The sequence below is a fragment of the Phoca vitulina genome, unplaced genomic scaffold, assembly GCF_004348235.1.
Source record: "Phoca vitulina isolate PV1807 unplaced genomic scaffold, GSC_HSeal_1.0 scaffold88, whole genome shotgun sequence".
In the NCBI taxonomy this organism is placed as follows: domain Eukaryota; kingdom Metazoa; phylum Chordata; class Mammalia; order Carnivora; family Phocidae; genus Phoca; species Phoca vitulina.
In genome coordinates, this window is record NW_022589791.1 from 41612 (window position 1) to 61958 (window position 20347).

General features: G+C 37.1%; 1 protein-coding gene across 1 annotated transcript in view; it reads left to right on the forward strand.

The window, feature by feature from the left end:
- The first annotated feature begins 884 nt into the window (after positions 1-884).
- Positions 885-20347, forward strand: part of RAB18 (RAB18, member RAS oncogene family) — a 32606-nt gene continuing 13143 nt past the window's right edge. The window contains exons 1-2 of the mRNA XM_032395860.1: positions 885-1158; positions 6696-6751. Of these exons, the coding sequence (XP_032251751.1) occupies positions 1091-1158; positions 6696-6751 (124 nt within the window). The 5' untranslated portion in view covers positions 885-1090. The remainder of the gene's footprint in view (positions 1159-6695; positions 6752-20347) is intronic.

Below are 20347 nucleotides of genomic sequence, written 5' to 3' on the forward strand. Positions count from 1 at the left end.
TGCACCTGATCTACCTGACATTTACATCTCTCTTTCACAGTGAACTGGCGTGTGAAGGGTACAACTCTTTAACCTAACAGAAGCTAAGCCAGGAAGTTAATAATACCCGATCGCACCTTTTATAGAGCGCTTGAGTTTAGTCGGTATTATTCTAAGAAGTATTATTGCCTTTTACTGTGAGTCAGGAAATAGGCTCAGAAGGCTAGGTAATGTAAAGCGGTTATATGGTATGGTGTGGGGTCTCTGAGCACAACAGTCAAGAGAGAATTCTTGAGGAGTTGTATGGTGCAACTTAATAAGTTTATTTAGGTAGCACGGGGACAGGACCCCTGAGCAGAAAGGGCTGTACTTTTTGTTGTATGATGCTGGTGGTTATATGCTTAGTGCTTAAGGGGGAGGAGAGATGTGCAGAGAGTATTAGATCATAAATCTTTTCTACCTATTTCTACTCCTAAAACTACTTTCACAAGATTTCTCTGGTGTTTATTATTCGGTTCAATATTAACTATCAGTGAGATATACAGGCAGTCCTGAGACTACAGCAAGCAGCACATATTTGAACCTTATTAAAACTATGCAGGCTGCAGGTCTGCCTTTTGGGCTAAAGAACATTTTTCTGCTTCTATCCCTCATCAGGTAGGGTTGGGACCTAAATTTAAGATACCTGTCTTCGAGCACAAGCTTTTCCTATTGCAATGCAGCTGTTACGAGCAGCTGCTGAAATAAAAGAGCCTTATGCTCTGCCAACTCAGCCCTTTCCCAAGTACACCACTGAAGGAGGGGTAGGTTAGGGCAGGGGAGGAGCAACAGCCTACAAAAGAGGGTGAAATCACACGCGGTTCTTCCCATCTGCGCTTGCGCAGGGGATGAATAAGCTCTCCGGAAAGACGCCTGGGACTCTGAGTTTGCGCAGACGCAGAGTTTCCTCAAGGCGGAACTGGGGCGACCGAGGCTTCTGCAACCTAAACACCCCGGGAGAAAGGAAGGTGGCAGACGCGCAGCGCTGCGCATGCGCGGGCACCTCTCTCTGGTGAAGGGTTGAGAACCGGACTGGGGTGGCCAGCTGGGCTCAGAGCGGAGCGGGGTCAGGATGGACGAGGACGTGCTGACCACCCTGAAGATCCTCATCATCGGCGAGAGTGGCGTAGGCAAGTCCAGGTGAGACGGCTCTGCCGGCGGTGACGAGGGCGGCGGGGCTCTTTCTGCCTCCGTGGCCGCTGTCTGCTGGGCCGCGTCGGGCACGGTAAAGGCGGCGGCTGGTGCGGGCCGGGCTGGGGCCGGGCTCCGCTCGTTCTCCCCGGCCTCTCGGCCGCGCGGCCTTGCAGCCCCTGCCTCCCCCCACCCCCACCCCCTGCCTTGTTGTGGGTCCGTGGCAGGCCCGCCTTGTCTGGATACGTTTCCCGTTCTGTCGTACCAAATAAAAAACAATTCTGAGGGCCGCCGCTCGGCGAGCGGGTTTGCTGCCGAGGAGCCTAGGGCGTGGCGGGCGGGTTTGGGCCCGAGTCTGGCCGAGAGCGAAGCCCGGACTCGGCCCCTGGGGTTCAGGCTCACTGTCACCCCGCGAGTTGAGTTGTAACTTTAGCACTCTGGTTTTTCTGTCAGGCTTTCTCTGAATACGTCGTGTTCCACACAGGAAGTTTCGTGACGCCTTGGGTCACATTCCTGGCCTATTTTGGTGCACCCCTTTGCCGCTTCTCTGTTCTCTTCTGAGTCAGCTGTGAAAGAACTCTTTGGTCTTCTGACTACTTGAGTAATTCACTTTAGTCTGAGATGCTAGTGTTTAAGCTGTGGACTTTATTCTTTGAGAATAAAGTGTAATTGTTCCTTCGCATTCTGCCACATCATATAGAGGTGAAAGAACACATTAGTATTTTGTGTTTTCTTTCTTGACTTTTTTTGAGGGAAAATAATAGTTGACAGTGGTTCGAGTTGAGTATCGGGTAAGAACAGTGACGCTCAGTGGGTGTTGCAAGCGGGTTGTGATTTCATCCAAGCCTTAGAACAAAGTTCTCCAGGTCAAGTTATTCTTGCCATCTGATTATTATTATCACTAGGTTATATTCTAGGCTGTCTTGATTTTTAAACAATATTCCAATTCCAGGAGCTGTAAGTAATTTCATATTTTAGCTATGCCTGCTGATTAACTTGATGAAGTGATCTGGAGATAAGTTTTACTTTTTTAGATGTTTAAGGATTTGAAATTTTATTCTGTAATACGTTCTGCAATTTTATATATTTTTAAAGTATGACAATATATTTTCTAGTTTTTCTCATTTAGTGTACTCAGTATATATTGGAGTGAGGGATTTGTACATAACAAGGAATAAATTAATGAAACACTGGGCTAGCAAAATAGTATGGGTAGTGTGGATGTGTGTGTATGTATGCATTATTTAAAGGACTGAATAGGGCGCCTGGATGGCTTAGTTGGTTAAGCATCTGCCTTCTGCTCAGTCCATGATCCTGGAGTTTCATGATTGCAGAGGCCTGGATTTGGCCCTGCGTTGGGCTTCCTGCTCAGCGGGGGGTCTGCTTCTCTGCCCCTCCCCTGGCTTGAGCTCTCTCTCTCTCAAAGAAATAAATAAAATCTTAAAAAAAAATAAAGGACTGAATAAAGTACTTTTCATGATCACTATTATATTTGAGGGTTAAAAAGTTAATATATTGAACATTGTCTCAATAGGACTTCTATAGCCTTGTGGTCTTTTTTTCTTGAGATGTGACCCTCACTTAGGTTAAGGCATATGAAATTGCTGATTTTGAAGTCAAGAATGGTTGAATGTCATTTCATGTGGTTCAACCCAATACAAGTTTGGTTGGCAACATTTTCCTAAAGGTGTTGGATGGATGACCAGTTAAGCTGTGTTAAAATTTTCTGGAAGGTTAACTAGAGTGTTTATGTAATTGAAGTTCTTCCTCTAGTGTAAAATCAGTTAGGTGGATTTATTGGTTTCCTTAGTTCCCTCCCTTCAGACAAACTTGTTTGGATTTAATTTGATCCAAACTTTTCTCAGTACTTAATGGTGAATTTTCAGCTGCTCACAGCAAAATTTTAACACATTTAACTACCTCTTTCAAGAAAGGATTGTGTTTAGGGAGAAAGTTGGCTTATTTTTCTAGCTAGACATACGTTATTGGTGCATGTTCTTTGCTATGGAAAACAACCTTGAACACTTATTCTTTCTGGGTACGATGAGAATAAATGACTCTACTAAGATAGAAGCCTATTCTTTTTAAGCTGAGTTAGTACAAAAACATTTGTCATGGATATAATCTTTAAGGGTTGTTCTGACCAATAAGTTTGTTTCTTTACAGATCTAGAGTTAATGGAAGTGAAATACCACTTGTATTGTTGCATGACAAAGGACATCTTAAGTAATTCAAATTAGTGGGTTATTTTTCCAGTTTATTTCAGACTGTTGGAGTGTGATGAGCATGTGTGGCAGCAGCCAGGAGACCAGGATTATGAAACTGGTGCTGCCACTTTTGTGACCTTGTGTCTGATACTTGAACACTCTAGGTCTTCATTTCTTATTTGAAAAATGAGGTTGGAATAGAAATCCCTCAAACCCCATCTAATGTTAAGTGTATGAGATGCTTTGATTCTGTGGCTAGCCATAGTGAAGTAAAGAAGTAGCAAAGTGTTTCAGAAACTGGGAGGGATTATAGAGATCTTCTGTTACCTAAATTGCTGTCCCTCCTGTGTCTCTGTGTCCCCATCCTTTTTAGCCAATTTCATTTGTAAATTAAGAAATGCAGACTATTTATGATCACACTGTTTATTATAAATTTGCTTTCCTCTAAATGATATGGTGGTAGTTACTCCTTCCATCTATAGCTCTGCATGGAGAGTATTTTGTTGCTTTGACTTTGAAAATATGAACCCTTAAATATACATCCTTTAGAGCATTGGTTCTTAATCATTTTCTGGTTGTGGAGTCTTTAAAAAGTCTGTCTTTAAAAGTCTAAAAGTCTCTCTGCCTAGAAAAAAGCATAACATAGAGTTTAGAATACATTTCCAGCTAACGGTGTACCCCTGGCTAAGATCTGCTTATATTCAGAGCCCGTATTAAAATTTGTTGCTTTGTACCGTATCAGTTCCCTGGCTTTCCTGACAAAGTACCTTTTTTTTTTTAAAGAATTTATTTATTTATTTGACAGAGAGACACAGCGAGAGAGGGAACACAAGCAGGGGGAATGGGACAGGGAGAAGCAGGCTTCCCGCGGAGCAGAGAGCCCGATGTGGGGCTCGATCCCAGGACCCTGGGATCATGACCTGAGCCGAAGGCAGACGCTTAATGACTGAGCCACCCAGGCGCCCCTGACAAAGTACCTTTAATGACAAGGATTATCGTAAGGATTAGCAATTATGTAAGAAGAACCGCTGGCTCAAGTGTCTGGCACATTGTTGATGTTCAATAAATAATAGCCAATACCATTGTTATTATTTGTATTATTCTGCTATTATTATTACTACTGCCACTACTACTCTACAAGTTTCTTTTATGTAATAATATTTAGTGTGGTGACCAAGTATGGATACACACCTTTTCCATTCTTAAAATATGAGTAACTAAATTTTTAGTGAAATTTTTACTTTTATTAATTTAAAAACCTACTCTTGGGGAGAGAAGAAAATTTTTTATAAGTGCAGTCTTTTAAGATTCTTGTTAGTGCTGTCACCTGACTCACGTTGGAATAAGCAAAGTTATAGTCAAGAGGGTACAGTGTTACGTGGAAAATCTACTGTTTATTTCACTTTTGTGGTGGTGGTTTCATGGTAAACACAAGAAAGCAAAACCAGGAAAGGGAGAGTTAATCCTTCAAATACAGTTAATGACGCCGGATTTTGAATACCAAAGGCCGTTATGTGTTGCAGTATACTCTGGGGAAAAAAATCTCTAGCAACAGTAATTACAACCTACAGAAATATTTGTAAATTTTTTTTGCATTTCAGACATCTGATAGCTATTTCCTTGATTTTATTTATTTATTTATTTTTTAAAGATTTTATTTATTTGACAGAGAGAGACACAGCGAGAGAGGGAACACAAGCAGGGGGAGTGGGAGAGGGAGAAGCAGGCTTCCCGCAAGCAGGGAGCCCGATGTGGGGCTCGATCCCAGGACCCTGGGATCATGACCTGAGCTGAAGGCAGCCGCTTAACGACTGAGCCACCCAGGCGCCCTTCTTTGATTTTATTAATGCATACAGGTTGATCGATAGAACAGTCTTGTCCTATTGTAGGAGATAATGTGAAGGAAGATTGATTAATTTTATAAATCTAGGGCTTTAACAAAAGCTTAGATTATATTTTTGAAGAGCTTCTAATAATTGACACTTCCACCTTATATTAAATAAATAGTTCTGGGAGATATAAAATCTTAGATTATTCATATGGTGTCTTTTTTTAAAAAATTCAAATTCAGTTAATTAACATATAATGTATTATTTGTTTCAGGGGTACAGGTCTGTGATTCATCAGTCTTCTATAACACCCAGTGCTCATTACAACACATACCTTCCCCAGTGTCCATCACCCAGTCACCCCATCCCCCTACCCCACTTCTGTCAGCAACCCTCACTCAGTTTGTTTCCTATGATTAAGAGTCTCTTATGGTTTGTCTCCCTCTCTGGTTTCTTGTTTCATTTTTTCCTCTCTTCCCCTATGATCCTCTGCCTTGTTTCTTAAATTCCTACTCATGTGGTATCTTTTGCTATTATTTCATCTCTTTCTAGTTTCTTTACTATTTCTTAGGTTTAGTCCTCCTTATCTCTCACCATAACCATGGCAGTTGTCTTCGGTTAATTTTCTTGCATTTTTTTTTTGCTGGCATTAACTTTTCAAAATGTAGAGCAGTTCTTGCCATTCTTTTTTAAAAAAGCTTTCAGTAACTCCCTATTGCCTACTTGATTTCATACACCCTACCTAGCATTTGCTAGAGTATACCTATTCTGGCTATCATGTGATCTACCTTCACTTTTTACTATATGTTTTCTTCCTGCTTAGGTAGTAGTCCTACTACTTACTACTTGTTACCAAATGATAGATTTTCACAGCTTTCTGTTTTACTTGAATTCAGAGTGTAGTACACATCAAATTTAAACAAAAAATTAATTTGTTGCATTCCAAGAGACTTATTTCCCCCCTTTTTGTCCACGTCACAGTATGACATGTTGCTGATACTATTTTCTCACAAGGACGTACCTTTACAGTTACCAAAACCAAAACCAAGCCCAAATCTTTTCACACTTGGGAATTGTGTAGGGGAGCATGGGGAATATATTAAGTAAACTGCTTTGCTCTTGGGGTTCTTTTATTGCCTTTCCAATAATTTAATTCCTCTATATATACCTGCAGTGGGGCAATATTTGTGGGAGCAGACCTACATCAGCTATTCTTACCTGTGTCTAATTTTTTTTTTAAAGTAGGCTCTTTTTTTTTTTAGATTTTATTTGAGAGAGAGAGCGAGAGAACAAGCATGAACAGGGTGAGGGGCAGAGGGAGAAGCAGACTCCCTGCCTAGCAGGGAGCCCGAGATGGGGCTCGATCCCAGGACTCTGGGATCATGACTGAGCCACTCAGGCGCCCATTATCTGTGTCTACTTTGTGACAAAATATAATAATCCTGAACATTTGCCAAATGGTTAGGAAAAAAGACAAATTTCTAATCTGTCTTTTTAACATTTCTTTTAGCCTGCTCTTGAGGTTCACAGATGATACTTTTGATCCAGAACTTGCAGCAACGATAGGTAAGCCTGTGTTTAAAAATTCAATAGAAATGCCATGTATTTTCTTGCCTTCAGTCTGTTTTATCTAGTTCCTTCTACCCTCCATCTACCACCCCATTGTTTCCATGTCTGTTGAATTCTTTTTCTTTCAAGGCTTAACTTTGGCTTCATTAAATTTCTGGAGCCTTTGTAGATCTCACCAAGCAAAAATAACTTACTTGTTCTTTCATGGCACTTGGTTAACACTGTGGATATTATGATTATCTGTACCTACATTTCTTTCTTGTACTATGGATTGTCTTTTATTTAGCAGCATACAATTATCTGAATATTTATTGTATGTCAGGCACTCTCCTAAGGGTGGGGCTATAATGATGAATTATATAGACTTGGTGTCTATCATCATGGACCTAACAGTATCACCTAATAGTAGAGTGTGTTAATTTTGCATTTTTAGCATTTGCTACAGTATCCTGCATATATTCTGAACTCACATGTTTATTGATATTAGTTATTAAAGATTATTAGGAGCAGTAATGCCTAAATGCCTCTTTAAAATGAAATTTAGTTTGCCTAAAAGTGGTTTGCCACATTAGCTTACTAGAATATATGAGAAGATTGAGCTATTTAGCGTGTGTATCACATGTTTAGGGAGTAGATGACAATACAGAGCTATCAAGAGACAGCTTGCATTGTGAAAGAGCTGAGTCAGAGCAGGATAGTAGTCTTGACTCTGCCTTGAACCAGTTGTCTAGATCTTCAGGAAGTCCTTTAACTTCACTGTTTTCACCTATAAATGGAGGAGTTTTAGTGAGAGATAATCTGTTTTCCTTACAGCTCTAAAATTTCATGATCTGTTGAGTAGAATGTAGTAAATATGATCCTAGCATTATTATTAGGGAAAATAAAGAGTTTCTCTTAACTGGCTTTGTTTTCACATTTATTGTGTGTGTGATTTGTTTTTTTTTTCTTTTTTTCAAATGTTAAATAATTTCATACTTAGAGAAAAGTTGTAAAAATAGTACAAGAATTCTTGTATGTCCCCAAATGTTAATATTTATCACATACGCTTTATCATGCTCTCTCTATACACACACACACACACACACACACACACACAGTGTTCTTGTTTTTTTTGAATTGATAGTGAAATTGCAGAGAAGATTAACCTCTAAATACTTTAATATGTATTTCCTGAATGAACATGGATACAATTCTACTGTATACAGATAGATTTCATTAATTGTCCCCCTAATGTCTTATTTAGTGAAAGAAAAAAAATTGTTTCTGGTCCAGGATGCAGTCCAGGATCACAACTGAGTTTAGTTGTCATTTCTCTTCAGTGTCTTAATCTGGGCAGTTCTTTGTCTTTCATGGCCTTGACATTTTTGAAGAGTACATACCAGGTCAGTTATAGTATAGAATATCCTTCAGTTGCATCTGTCTAATGTGTCCTAGTGGTTAGATTCAGGTTATGCATTTTTGGCAGGAATTCCACAAAATGCTTCTCAAGAGCATGGTGTGTATTTTGTACCATATATTTGTACCATTATTGGTGATGGAACTTTGGTTACTTAAGGTGATATATGCCAAATTTCTTTAAAGTGTCCTCCTATCATTCTAACTTTGGTGGTTGTCAAACAGTGATTTTTCAAATTCCATCTACATTTCTTATTTAGAATTCTGCAAGGAATTCAGTATGAATTCATAGTGCCTCTAAATGTTTAATAAGTTATACCAGGCATTACTTAACATTTGTGTAGCCTATTAACATTTACAGATTTACATTTATGTGTGTGAAAAGGAGTCATTTAAAACACTAGTAATTTAAAATCCATTTTAATTTGGCTTTGATATATTATTTGTTCTTTAAAAAATTAGTAGTAAAACTTCATTTCACTCAGTACGTGCCTAGCAATGGATAGCAAGGGGTAGAAGAGTAGTAACTGGAAGGAAAATGAATTTGTCTAGAGTTAAAATTTTACTAAGGGAATGATCAATATATAATATAAAGCTATTTGTCTTCATTTCAAGCCCAAATGGAATCTGGAGAGTTGGACAATGACAAATTATATATTGTCTTCATTATTAAAAAGGCTTTGTCCACTTTAAAAATAAATACTAAGATTGTGGCATACTGATGATGTACATAATTTGTTCCCCAAATGGGCTCTGGGTCTTGAAACGTATCTTTTACATTTAGGTATCAGATTATTTTCTGCCTTAGGTTATAACTAATATACACATGAACTTTTAAAATAAAACAATTAGTTCAGTTGCTAATGACCTTGTAATAATTAGTGTTTTGTGGAAAATTAGTATTTTACCGGTAGGATAGTAAGGAAAGCACACTTTTATCTTTTCAGTAATATAGTGAGACACTCAGGTTTCTATCTTGTATAAAATGTTCTTTTAACGTAATTGTTGGATTTTGAACCTGAGGATGGTGCAATAAAGTTGGGTTTTCTTCTTTTGCTTTCTGGCAGTTAGCCAGAATGACAACAAAGGGAGGGAAAAACTAAACCACAAACCCCATATTCCACTAAACTAGAAGAAAGCTAAAAACCCCAGGCCACAGAATAGGTGGAATGGCTGCCAAGAGCAGTGAGTCTAAGCAGACTGTATGTGGGAAGAAGTAGAGTGAGGATGCCATAGCTGCAGAGCTTGGAGCCAGCAAGGGAAGCTTCATGAACCTGAGCGGCCCACCCTGAGATGCAAAGCCTAAATCCCTTGTTTGCGAAAGCAAAATGGGTTTTTTTAAGCTAATGGCAGAAGTTTCCCTGCACCTGGGTTTGATACTAAGAAGTTGGGGAGGTGAAGCCAAACAAAGAATCACACAAACAAGCCATTTTTACATTTGTCTTTCTCTGTAGCAGTAGGGGAAGAGATGTCTTTGCATTGTGAAAACCTCAAGGCTGCCTATCTCCATTGGCTGTTGAAAAGTAAACAAACAAACAAAAAACCTAAATGAGGGCGCCTGGGTGGCTCAGTTGGTTAAGCGACTGCCTTCGGCTTAGGTCATGATCCTGGAGTCCCTGGATCGAGTCCCGCATCGGGCTCCCTGCTCGGCGGGGAGTCTGCTTCTCTCTCTGACCCTAACCCCTCTCATGTGCTCTCTCTCATTCTCTCTCTCTCAAATAAATAAATAAAAATCTTTAAAAAAAATAAAAAAAATAAAAAAAATAAAAACCTAAATGATTCTCATATAAAACCTTGAATCAAGACAAAGTTTTGCTGGTCAAGAACTGGAACCACTATAGCCTTCTGCATGAATCTCTTACAGATAGCTTGTCCAAAAAAACCTCACCTCCTTTAAAGATGAATTATCAAAAGGATTTCAGCTAAGCACTACTTCCTACCACTCAAGAATCAAAAAGGAAGAAAGTAGCAGAAAAACAAAGGACAGATGAATGAATACTCAACAGAAAAAGTACTTCTGTAAAGTAGATGAAAATCATGCCCAGCTGTTTTGCTATGAATTTAAAACACTTTTTGGAAATATTTACCACTGAGAGCACAAAGCAGTGATAAAAGAGGTCAGGAAGAGATAGTGTGACTGCATGAGAAAATGCAGTGTCAGCTAATTGAGCAGAAAGAAAAATAAGGGTAAGAAAATAAAACCGTCACTGAAATAAGGGCGAAATTAGAAGGATCACAAGGGACAGTAGAGACTGTGGAAAACAAAATAAAGGACAATAGAAGCTAGAAAAGAAAAAAGTGGGTAAAATTTGCCAAAATGAATAAAAATGTTTAAAACACATTAGAAAAAATGATGTGGAGGGGCGCCTGGGTGGCTCAGTCCTTAAGCGTCTGCCTTTGGCTCAGGTCATGATCCCAGGGTCCTGGGATCGAGCCCCGCATCAGGCTCCCTGCTCTGCGGGAAGCCTGCTTCTCCCTCTCCCACTCCCCCTGCTTGTGTTCCCTCTCTCGCTGTCTCTCTCTGTCAAATAAATAAATAAAATCTTAAAAAAATAAATAAATAAAAAATGATGTGGAAATCAGAAAAGGAGATTCAGCATATGTATATTTGAATCTCAGAATTAGAATGAGACAACAAATATTTAATATTTCTGACATAAAAATAAATGCACACACACACACACAAAATTTTAAGAATATTCTGACCAGGTTTTTTGTTTGTTTGCTGCAAGGGGGTGTTTGGATTATGGCAAGGCCTTATGATGGTACTTATTAGCTGCATAGATAGAACTGATTGAAATTTAAGCATGGAGATTAGATCCTTGTAGAAATTAGTTACACTAATTTTATATAATCTAATTAAATAGGCAAAATTTGCTTCATGTTAAAGTTTTTATTTTTTATTTTTTAAAGTTTTTTATTTTTTAATTTACCTTGTTTTAGGTGACCTTTGAATGTAAAGAGTGCTTTGAGTAAAACTTTTTCAAATAAAAAATTAGAAAATTTATTTAAATTAAAATTTAAAATGAGTTCTCTGCTTTTTTTTTTAAGATTTTATTTATTCCAGAGAGAGAGAGAGAGCGTGCACGTGCAAGTGGCGGGAGGAGCAGAGGGAGAGGGAGAGAATCTCAGGCAGGCTCCATGCTCAGTGCAGAGCCTGACACAGGGCTTTATCTCACAACCCTGAATCAATGACCTGAGTTGAAATCAAGAGTTGGACACTTAACCCACTGAGCCACTCTGGCGTCCTGAGGAATATATTTATTTAATTGTTTGAGAAATTGCTTCATTTTTTCCTTCTCTCCTTCCTACTTTTCTTTTAGTTTATTTTGTTAGTTTTTTAAGAGTAGTATTAAGTTCCCTTCTTTTTAGTCCTTACTCTTTAATAAAGATGTCCTCTAAGAACAAGTTTACTGTGCCCCATAGGTTTTGGTAGGGTGTGTTTCTTTTTCATTGCTCTCTGGATAGTTTGAATTTTTAGTTTAGCTTTCTTTGAACATTTGAAATTTTTGATCTAGGAATGTGTTTCTTAATTTCCAAGCTGTTTTGTTGTCATTTAATTTCTTATTGATTGATTAATGATATTAGTTTGGAATAAGACCATCCAACGCTTTGCCAGCCCCGTGTCCATCAGCAGAAGCCAAGTTGGGAGTCTTGGAATTCAGCCCGCTTCTGACAAGACCTTTCTCCACACCCCTCTTTCCTCTCCAAACATTTTTTATCTTGCTATTACTTTCTGCCATAAAACCATCTTACTGTTTGTCTCCCTTTAAGTAGTCATCACAACAAGCCCTGGCTTCCCAGGTTATTCTTCATCTCTGAGACTTTAATCTTCATAAGGTTTTGTACATCTTTTCTCACCCCCAGCTTCCCCTCCTTCTCAACTCTTAAAACATATTTACTCTATCCTCTGAGGTAGCAGAGCACTTACCTCATTTTATTGTTGATACTTTTAAAGTTTGTAAACTCAAATTTGGGGATCTAGGTCCTCATAATTATTTCTCTATTGGATCCTTAAAGCTTTTATAGTATCCCTCTTGATGTCCCCTTACCCCAATGTTCTCCACCCTCCCTCCCCCCAAAATAACTAGCAGGTAAAGCAGGAATTTTTATATTCCTTGATGAGAAGGGGGAGACTGACTTAAAGAGGTTAAGCTCCTGCCTAGCTAGACCTCAGGAAGAGACCTGAGACTAAACCCTGCCTCCTAACTTCTAACTTGGTATTCTTTCAATCACAACATAGTAATACAGAAATAAAAAGGATCAAACACAGATTTGAACAGAATGTCAAAAATGTTAAACATAAGAAGGAAGTAACAGAATTAAAATATATCAGTTAATTAAATGTGAATAGGTCCAATTCTAATAACTCATATTGTCAGATGGAATTGAGGAGTACTTAAAAACAAATAATGAAAGGTTGAAAATAAAGGGATGGGCCAGGCAAATGCAAACAATATAAAAGCAGAGGTGGTAATATAATGTGATTTTAAGTAGAATTTAAGATTAACGCACTGGATATAATGAAATAAGATAGTATGTAATAATGAAAGGCCCAACTAATTAACAAAGTAGCTCTAACAGTCATAACAAGTAGTCACCAAACATAGATGGTATATATAAGAGCAAAACCTGTTCAAAACACAAGAGAATTTGATGAAAATACAGTTATATTAGGAGATTTGTTATATCTCTTTCATAATTAAATAGATCCAAAAATCACAAATGAGACCATAGGGAAATAGAATAACACAATCAACAATTTTTTTTTTTTTTTTAAGATTTTAAATAATCCCTACACCCACCATGGGGCTTGAACTTGCCATCCCAAGATCAGGAGTTGCATGCTCTACTGACAGAGCCAGCCAGGTGCCCCTCAATCAACAAATTTTTTTTTTTTTTGGTAAGATTTATTTATTTAATTGAGAGAGATCCCGGGGGGGGGGTGGGGTAGGGGGGTGGGAGGGGCAGAGGGAGAGGGAGAGAGAGTCTTAAGTAGACTCTGTGCTGGGTTGCAGAGTCTAACGCAAGGCTCAAATCCCATGACTCTGAGATCATGACCTGAGCCAAAACCAAGAGTTGGTAGCTTAACTGACTGGGCCATCGAGGCGCCCCAATCAATAAATCTTTTGAGGGAAGAACTCATTACTTCAAAAGCCCATGGAACAATTTTACAAAATCAGTCTTGGACTTAGTAGCAAAGTAAATCGTAAATCAGAAAGAAGCAGAAATTTTATAATACATGTTCTCTGGTAATTTATTCTTTTAGAAAATATTTTTGGTCTGTTATATTCCTAGCATATGAGTAGATAGTGTGGGTTTTTTTTTTTTTAATTACCAATTACAGTAAAGTTGCCCTCGTTTTGGTATACAGTTTTTTGAATTTTAACATGTATTATACAAATGTATATAGTCATTTAATCATTACCACAGTAAGGATATTAAGCAGTTCCATCATTCTAAAAAACTAGTGTCTTTTTAGTCATACTTTTCCCCTGCCTCTAGCCTCTGGCAGCCACTGGTCAGTCTTCATCACTATAATTTTATCTTTTTGAGAATGTCCTATAAATGGAATATATTATGTAAACTTTTCAGACTTTTTTTTCACTTAGCATAATGCCTTTGAGCTGTATCCAAGCTCTTGCATGCCAGTAGTTTCTTTCTTTTTATTGCTGGGTTATATTCCATTGTGTGGATGTTTCAGAGTTGATTTATCCATCCACTTATTATAGGACATTGGATTGTTTCCAGTTTTTGGTGGTTATGAATAGACCTGTATAAACATTTAGGTACAGGATTTTATATGAATATTAATTTTTATTTCTTTAGAGTAAATACCCAGTAATAGGATTGCTGAATCATATGGAAAATGCATGTTTAAGTTTGGAAAATATTCCATCCATTTTTTAATAAAGTTATTGTATCATTTTACATTTCCACTAACAGTATATAAAAGTTCCTGTTTCCACATCCTCACCTGTTAGCACGATCAGACTTTAAAATTTTAACCATTCTAATAGGTATGTATGTGTTGGTAGTCTCATTGTGGTTTAATTTGCATTGTCTAATGACCAGTGATGTTGAGTGTCTTTAAAGTTCTTATTTGCTGTCTGTTGACTGTATTTTGAGTGTGTGTGTGTGAAGTGTATAAATCTTTTGTTCATTTTTTGTTTTTTCTTATTGTTGAATTTTGAGAGTTCTTTATATATTCTGCATATGAACCCCTTATTACATGATATATACTTTGCTGGTATTTTCTTAGACTGTGGCTCCTCTTGTCATTCTCTTAACAGCTTATTTCTAAAAGCAGAAGTTTTTTATTTTGATGAAATCCAGTTTATCAATTTTTTCTTATTAATGATGGTTTCAGTGTTATATCTTTTGCTTAACAGAGGGTTGCAATGATTTTTCTTTATGTTTTTCTCTAGAAGTTGTATGGTTTCATGTGTTATATTAGGTCTGATTCATTTTGAATTAATTTTTGGATACAGTATAAAGCATATGAATTGAAGTTCTGTTCTTTTCCCTTTTTTTTCTTATATATTCTAAAACTATTTGTTGAAAAGACTGTCCTTTCTGTACTGCATAGCTTTTGCACCTTTGTGAAAACTTAGTTGTTTATATATGGTGAGTCTATTTCTGGACTCTATTCTAGCCCATTAATCTATTTGTCTATGTCAGAATGCTTCACTGTCTTGATTTCTATAGCTTTATAGTAGGCCTGGAAGTCATATATTGTTAGTCTACCAATTTTGTTACCTTTTTCAAAATTATTTTGGCTCTAATGTTTTTGTGTTTCCCAATGAATTTTAGAATCCATTTGTTGATTTAAAAATAAAAGCCTGCTAGGATTTTTATAGGGGTTGCATTGACTCTATATAGATCAATTTGGGGAGAACTGACCTTTTAACAATATTGAGTCTTAACAATCACAGAACAAATTATGTGTCTCCATTTATTTTGGTCTTTCAAAATTTCTTTCAGAGTGGTTACATGTCTTTTACATCTTTTGTCAGATTTAGCCCTAAATATTTAATGGATTTTTATTAAAAAATGTTACTTAAGTAGAAGAATCCTTTGTTCATTGCTGATATATAGAAATATAATAGATTTTTTAAACGTTTAGTTTGTATCCTCCAACCTTGCTAAACTTGCTAATTAGTTCCGGGAGCTTTTTTTTTTTTAAATCCTATAGATTCCATTGAATTTCTACATTTTTTCTTTCCAATCTGGGTTCTTTTTATTTCTTGTCTTATTGCCCTGGCTTAAAAAAAAAAAAAAGTCTTAAAAAAAGTGAAGAGGGCTGATATATCCATCTTTTGTTCCTGGTATGAAGGGGAAAAATATTCAGTTTTTTACCATTAAGTGTGATGTTAGCTGTATGTTTTTCATAGATGCCCTTTATCAGGTTGAGAAATTTCCCTCCTGTTTCTAATTTGCTGAGAGGTTTTGTCAGGAATGCATGTTGGGTTTTGTTAAGTGCATTTCCTGCATTTGTTGATGATCATATGAAGTTTCTTTTTTAGTTTAATAAAGTCCCCATTGATTTTTTCATTGTTTAGGATAACCGCAACAATGAATGTTGTGATGTGTTGTTCTCTTATACATATTTGTATTAGTTATGATAAAATTTTGTTTAGGGTTTTCATATGTAATCATGAAGGATATTAGTCTATAGCTTTTAATTATAATGTCTTTGGTTTTGGTATCAGGGTAATGTATAACTCATAGAGTGACTAAGAAAGTATTCACTCTTCTTCACGTTCCTGGAGGAGTTTGTTTAGAATGGATTATTATTTAAATGTTCAGTAGAATTCACTCTGGGCCTGGAATTTTTTTCATGGAAAGGTTTTTAACCATAGATTCAATTTCTTTAATAGATGCAGGACTCTCCAGTTATCTATTTATTTTTTATTGTGGTAAAATAAACATAAAATTTACCATTTTAACCATTTTTAAGTTTACAGTTCAGTGGCAATAAGTACATTTGCATTGTTTTGCAACAATCACCACTATCTGTTTTCAGAACTTTTTCATCACCTCAAACAGGAACTCTGTACCAATTAAGCAGTAGCTTTCACTCCACTTTCCCCTCAGCCTGTGGTAACCTTTATTCTATCTTCTGTTTTTATGAATTTGCCTGTTTTAGATACCTCATAGGTGGAATCATACAGTATATTTGCCCTTTTGTGAGTATCTTATTTCATTTAGCTTAATGTGATCAAGGTTCATACATGTTGTAGCATATCTCAGAATTTCATTCCATTTTATGACTGAATAATGTTCCATGATATGTATAAACCACATTTTGTTTATCTGTTCATCTGAGCACTTAAGTTGCTTCAGCCTTCTATTGTAATACTGCTATCAACATTGTTGTCCAAGTATCTGTTTGAGTTTCTGCTGTCACTTCTTTTGGGTATATACATAAGAGTTGAATTGCTGCATGATATGGCAATTGTATTTTTAGCTTTTTGAGGAAACATCGAATTTTCTTCTGTTCCTAGTTTGTTGAGTGTTTTTTTATCATAAAAGGATGCTGAGTTTTGTCAAATACTTTTTCTGCATGAATTGAGATGATCATGTGTTTTTTCCCCCCATTCATTCTTTAATGGGATATATTATTTTGATTGATTTGCTCATATTCCACCAATCTTGTATTATGGAGGTAAAACTCACTTTATCGTGGTGTATAATCCTTTTAAGAGGATGCTGAATTACGTTTGCTAGTATTTTGCTGGGGATTTTTGCATCAGTATTCCTCTGGGATTGTAGCATCTTTGTCTGGCTCTGGTACCAGAATAGTGCTAGCCTCCTAGAATGAGCTTGGAAGTGTTCCTTTCTCTTCCGTTTTTTGAAAAGTGAGGAGGGTTGGTGTTAACTCTTTAAATTTTGGTGGAATTTACCAATGAAGCTATCTGGTCCTGGGCTTTTCTTTGTTGGGATGATTTTGATTACTTACGGTCTCTTCAGATTTTCTTTTTCTTTTTGATTTTATTTATTTGAGAGAGTGAGAGTGAGCACAAGCAGGGTGGGGGTAGAGAGAGAAGCAGACACCCTGCTGAGCGGGGATCCCCATGTGGGGCTCTGTCCTGGAACTCTGGGATCATGACCTGAGCTGAAGGCAGACGCTTAACCGACTGAGCCACCCAGGGGCCCCAGATTTTCTTTTTCTTGATAAGTCGATTTTGTCAATTGTGTGTTTTCAGGAATTTGTTCGTTTCATCTAGGTTATCCAGCTTGTTGGTGTATAATTGTCCATAATATTCTTATTATCTTTTTTTGTCTGTAAAATTAGTAGTAATGTCCCCACTTTCATATCTGAGTTTTGTAATTGGTCTTTTCTTTTTCCTTAGTCTAGTTAAAAGCTTGTCTATTTTGTTGATCTTTAAAATAAATAAATAAATAAATAAACCAGGCCTTGGGCATGGATTTTTCTCTATTGTGTATCAATTCCTTTTGTCCTTTATCTTGGTTCTGATCTTCATTATTTCCTTCCTTTTATAGCCCTTAGTTTGCTCTTCTTTTCTAGTTCCTTAAGGTGTAAAATTAGGTTATTGATTTGAGATATTTCTTCTCTTATAATGTGTTTATAGCTATAAATTTCGCTCAGCACAGATGCTTTTGCTACATCTCAAATTTTGGTGTACTGTGTTTTCATTTGTCTCAAAGTATTCTCTAATTTTTCTTATGATTTCTTCTTTGGTCTATTAGTTGTTTAAAAGGGTATTATTTAATTTGCACATGTTTGTGAATTCTCCAGTTTTCTTTCTATTACCGATTTCTAGTTTCATTAGATTATGATAAAAAATACTTCATATGAGTTTAGTCTTTTAAAATTTATTAATACTTGTTTTGTAGACAGCATATGGTCTGTCCTGGAGAATGTTTCATATGCGCTTGAGAGAACTTTATTTAAAAAACTGAATTAAATATTGTATTAAAAGTGCAAGCCCAAATGAACAACAAGAAAAAGCCAAAATGACAGTTCTTCTGTGGATATTGTGATTTATAAGAAATACATATTTGGTTCCTGGCAGAGAGTTTTTAAAACCCTTTGATTTTCTTAACTGATCAAAGCAGTGAGGATGTCTTTTGTTTTTCATAACTAGCCCCTTCCAACCGTACCTGAATTTATGTTAGTACTATGACTTCTGGAAAGCCTCTAAGGGTGGAGGCGGGTTGCCTGGAGAACCAACCATGTGATAGAGGGTTGGGATTTTCAGTCCTACTCTTTCCTCTCCTACCTCAGGAGAGGGGAGAGGGAAGAGGGACGGGAGATTTTGTTCAGTCACTGAAGGACAGTGATTTAATCAGTCATGCCTAAATAATGAAACCGTCATAAAAATGCTAAATTTACTGGTTCTGAGAGTTCTGTTTTGGCAAACACATGGAAGTTCTGGGAAGATGGCATACTCAGAGAGGGCATGGGAGCTTTGTGCCCCTTCCTCATACTTTTCCTTATTTGTCTCCTCCATCTGGCTGTTCCTGGGTTATATCCTTTTATAATAAGATGATACTCTAGTAAGCAACTTTTCCTGAGTTCTGTGAGCCACAAATTAATCCAGTCAAGGGAGGAGATTGTGGGAACCTTTGATTAATAGCCAGGTGGTCGGAAGCACAGGTAACAACCTGGATTTGGGATGGCATCTGAAATGGGAGTGCAGCAGTCTTATAGGACTTATTATTAGTTAGCCCTTACCCTGTGGGATCTGACTGTATCAGACTGAATTGAATTGTAGGACACTGATGTCCCTGGAGAGTCAGAGAATATCTGGTCACAGAAGTGTTCAATGTTGTAGGAGAGTAGAGGAGATACACAGGAGTGTTTTTTTCTAGATGTTCAGCTTCAAACTGTTATGAGCTCCTTGTCATCCACATGAAGAGGTTGAAAAGATAGTTTAATCAAATCTAGTAAGAAGTTGGCAAAGTCAGATTTATTAAAAAGATTCCTACTGTGGCCACCTTTAAAAGCAAATTAAGAGCCACTTGCAAAACAGAAGAACCAGACTTGGTGAAGAAGCAGTTTGAGCAGATGAAAGCTAAAAAACTCAGTGTCTGCATAGGAGATTCACCAGAGGGACCAAGGAAAGATGAAATGGGGGACTTGCAGGGTCTGGATCCAGATGGGGTGCCCTTTCAGGCTGCCTGTGTGTATTGACTTTGATGGTAGGATGCCAGTGGGCATTGTTACCTGAGGATGTGCTCTGTCACTTTCAGATCTAATATCTCAGAAGAGTAACTTAATGATACATATGACAGAGACCGTCATTAGACTGTCAAGAAATATATGAAAAACAGGAAATTGTAAAAGAGAAGAAGGAGATTGGGAGAGGGAGATAAACACAAACATTTTGGGAACAGTGAGTTTCTTTTCTTGGATAGCTAGCAAAAAGCCAGTCTGCCCTTGAGCATGTTGTCTGGAGTAATTAGGGAAAAAAAAAGTTCTTTATGCTCTGAAAAACTTTGAGAATTTAACTGGAGAGTGTGTATGACAGGTTTTCTCTATGTAATGTCTACAGTGGCCTTAATTTAGTACCTGCACCAAGTCAGAACCATTTCCCTCATCTGAATTTTCTCAGGCTTTGTTTTGTTTTTAAAGTATTATGAATAAAATGTAAATAATTTCATACTTTTTAAAAAAGATTTTATTTTTATTTTATTCATGAGAGAGAGAGAGAGGCAGAGGCAGAGGCAGAGGGAGAAGCAGGCTCCCCACGGAGCAGGGAGCCCGATGTGGGACTCCATCCATGGACCCTGGCATCATGACCTGAACTGAAGGCAGATGCTTAACTGACTGAGCCATCCAGGCGCCCTTCATACTTTTTATATAAATGGTGTGGCATAATATTTATTTATCTAGACCTGGTGAATACAAGATTATTTAATAGGAGATTTTTGTTTGTTTAGCTGCAAAGAAACTTTAACTTAAATTTTCCTTGGACTATGTTATTAGCACTGTCATAATTGCCCATGATTCTAGGTATGGCTTTATCAGCTCCTTTATCACTCTAGCCCAAAACACAAACTTTTTTTTTTTTTTTTAATCTTTGGCATACAGAAAGACCTGGTATAATGCATATTTTAAAGTGCATTTTTATTATGTAATTTGTGTTTGTAGTGGATCACCAGAAATCATCCAAGAATTACTCATGTATTTCCATATTGGTGACAGGTGTTCTCGTAAGCATTTAGTAT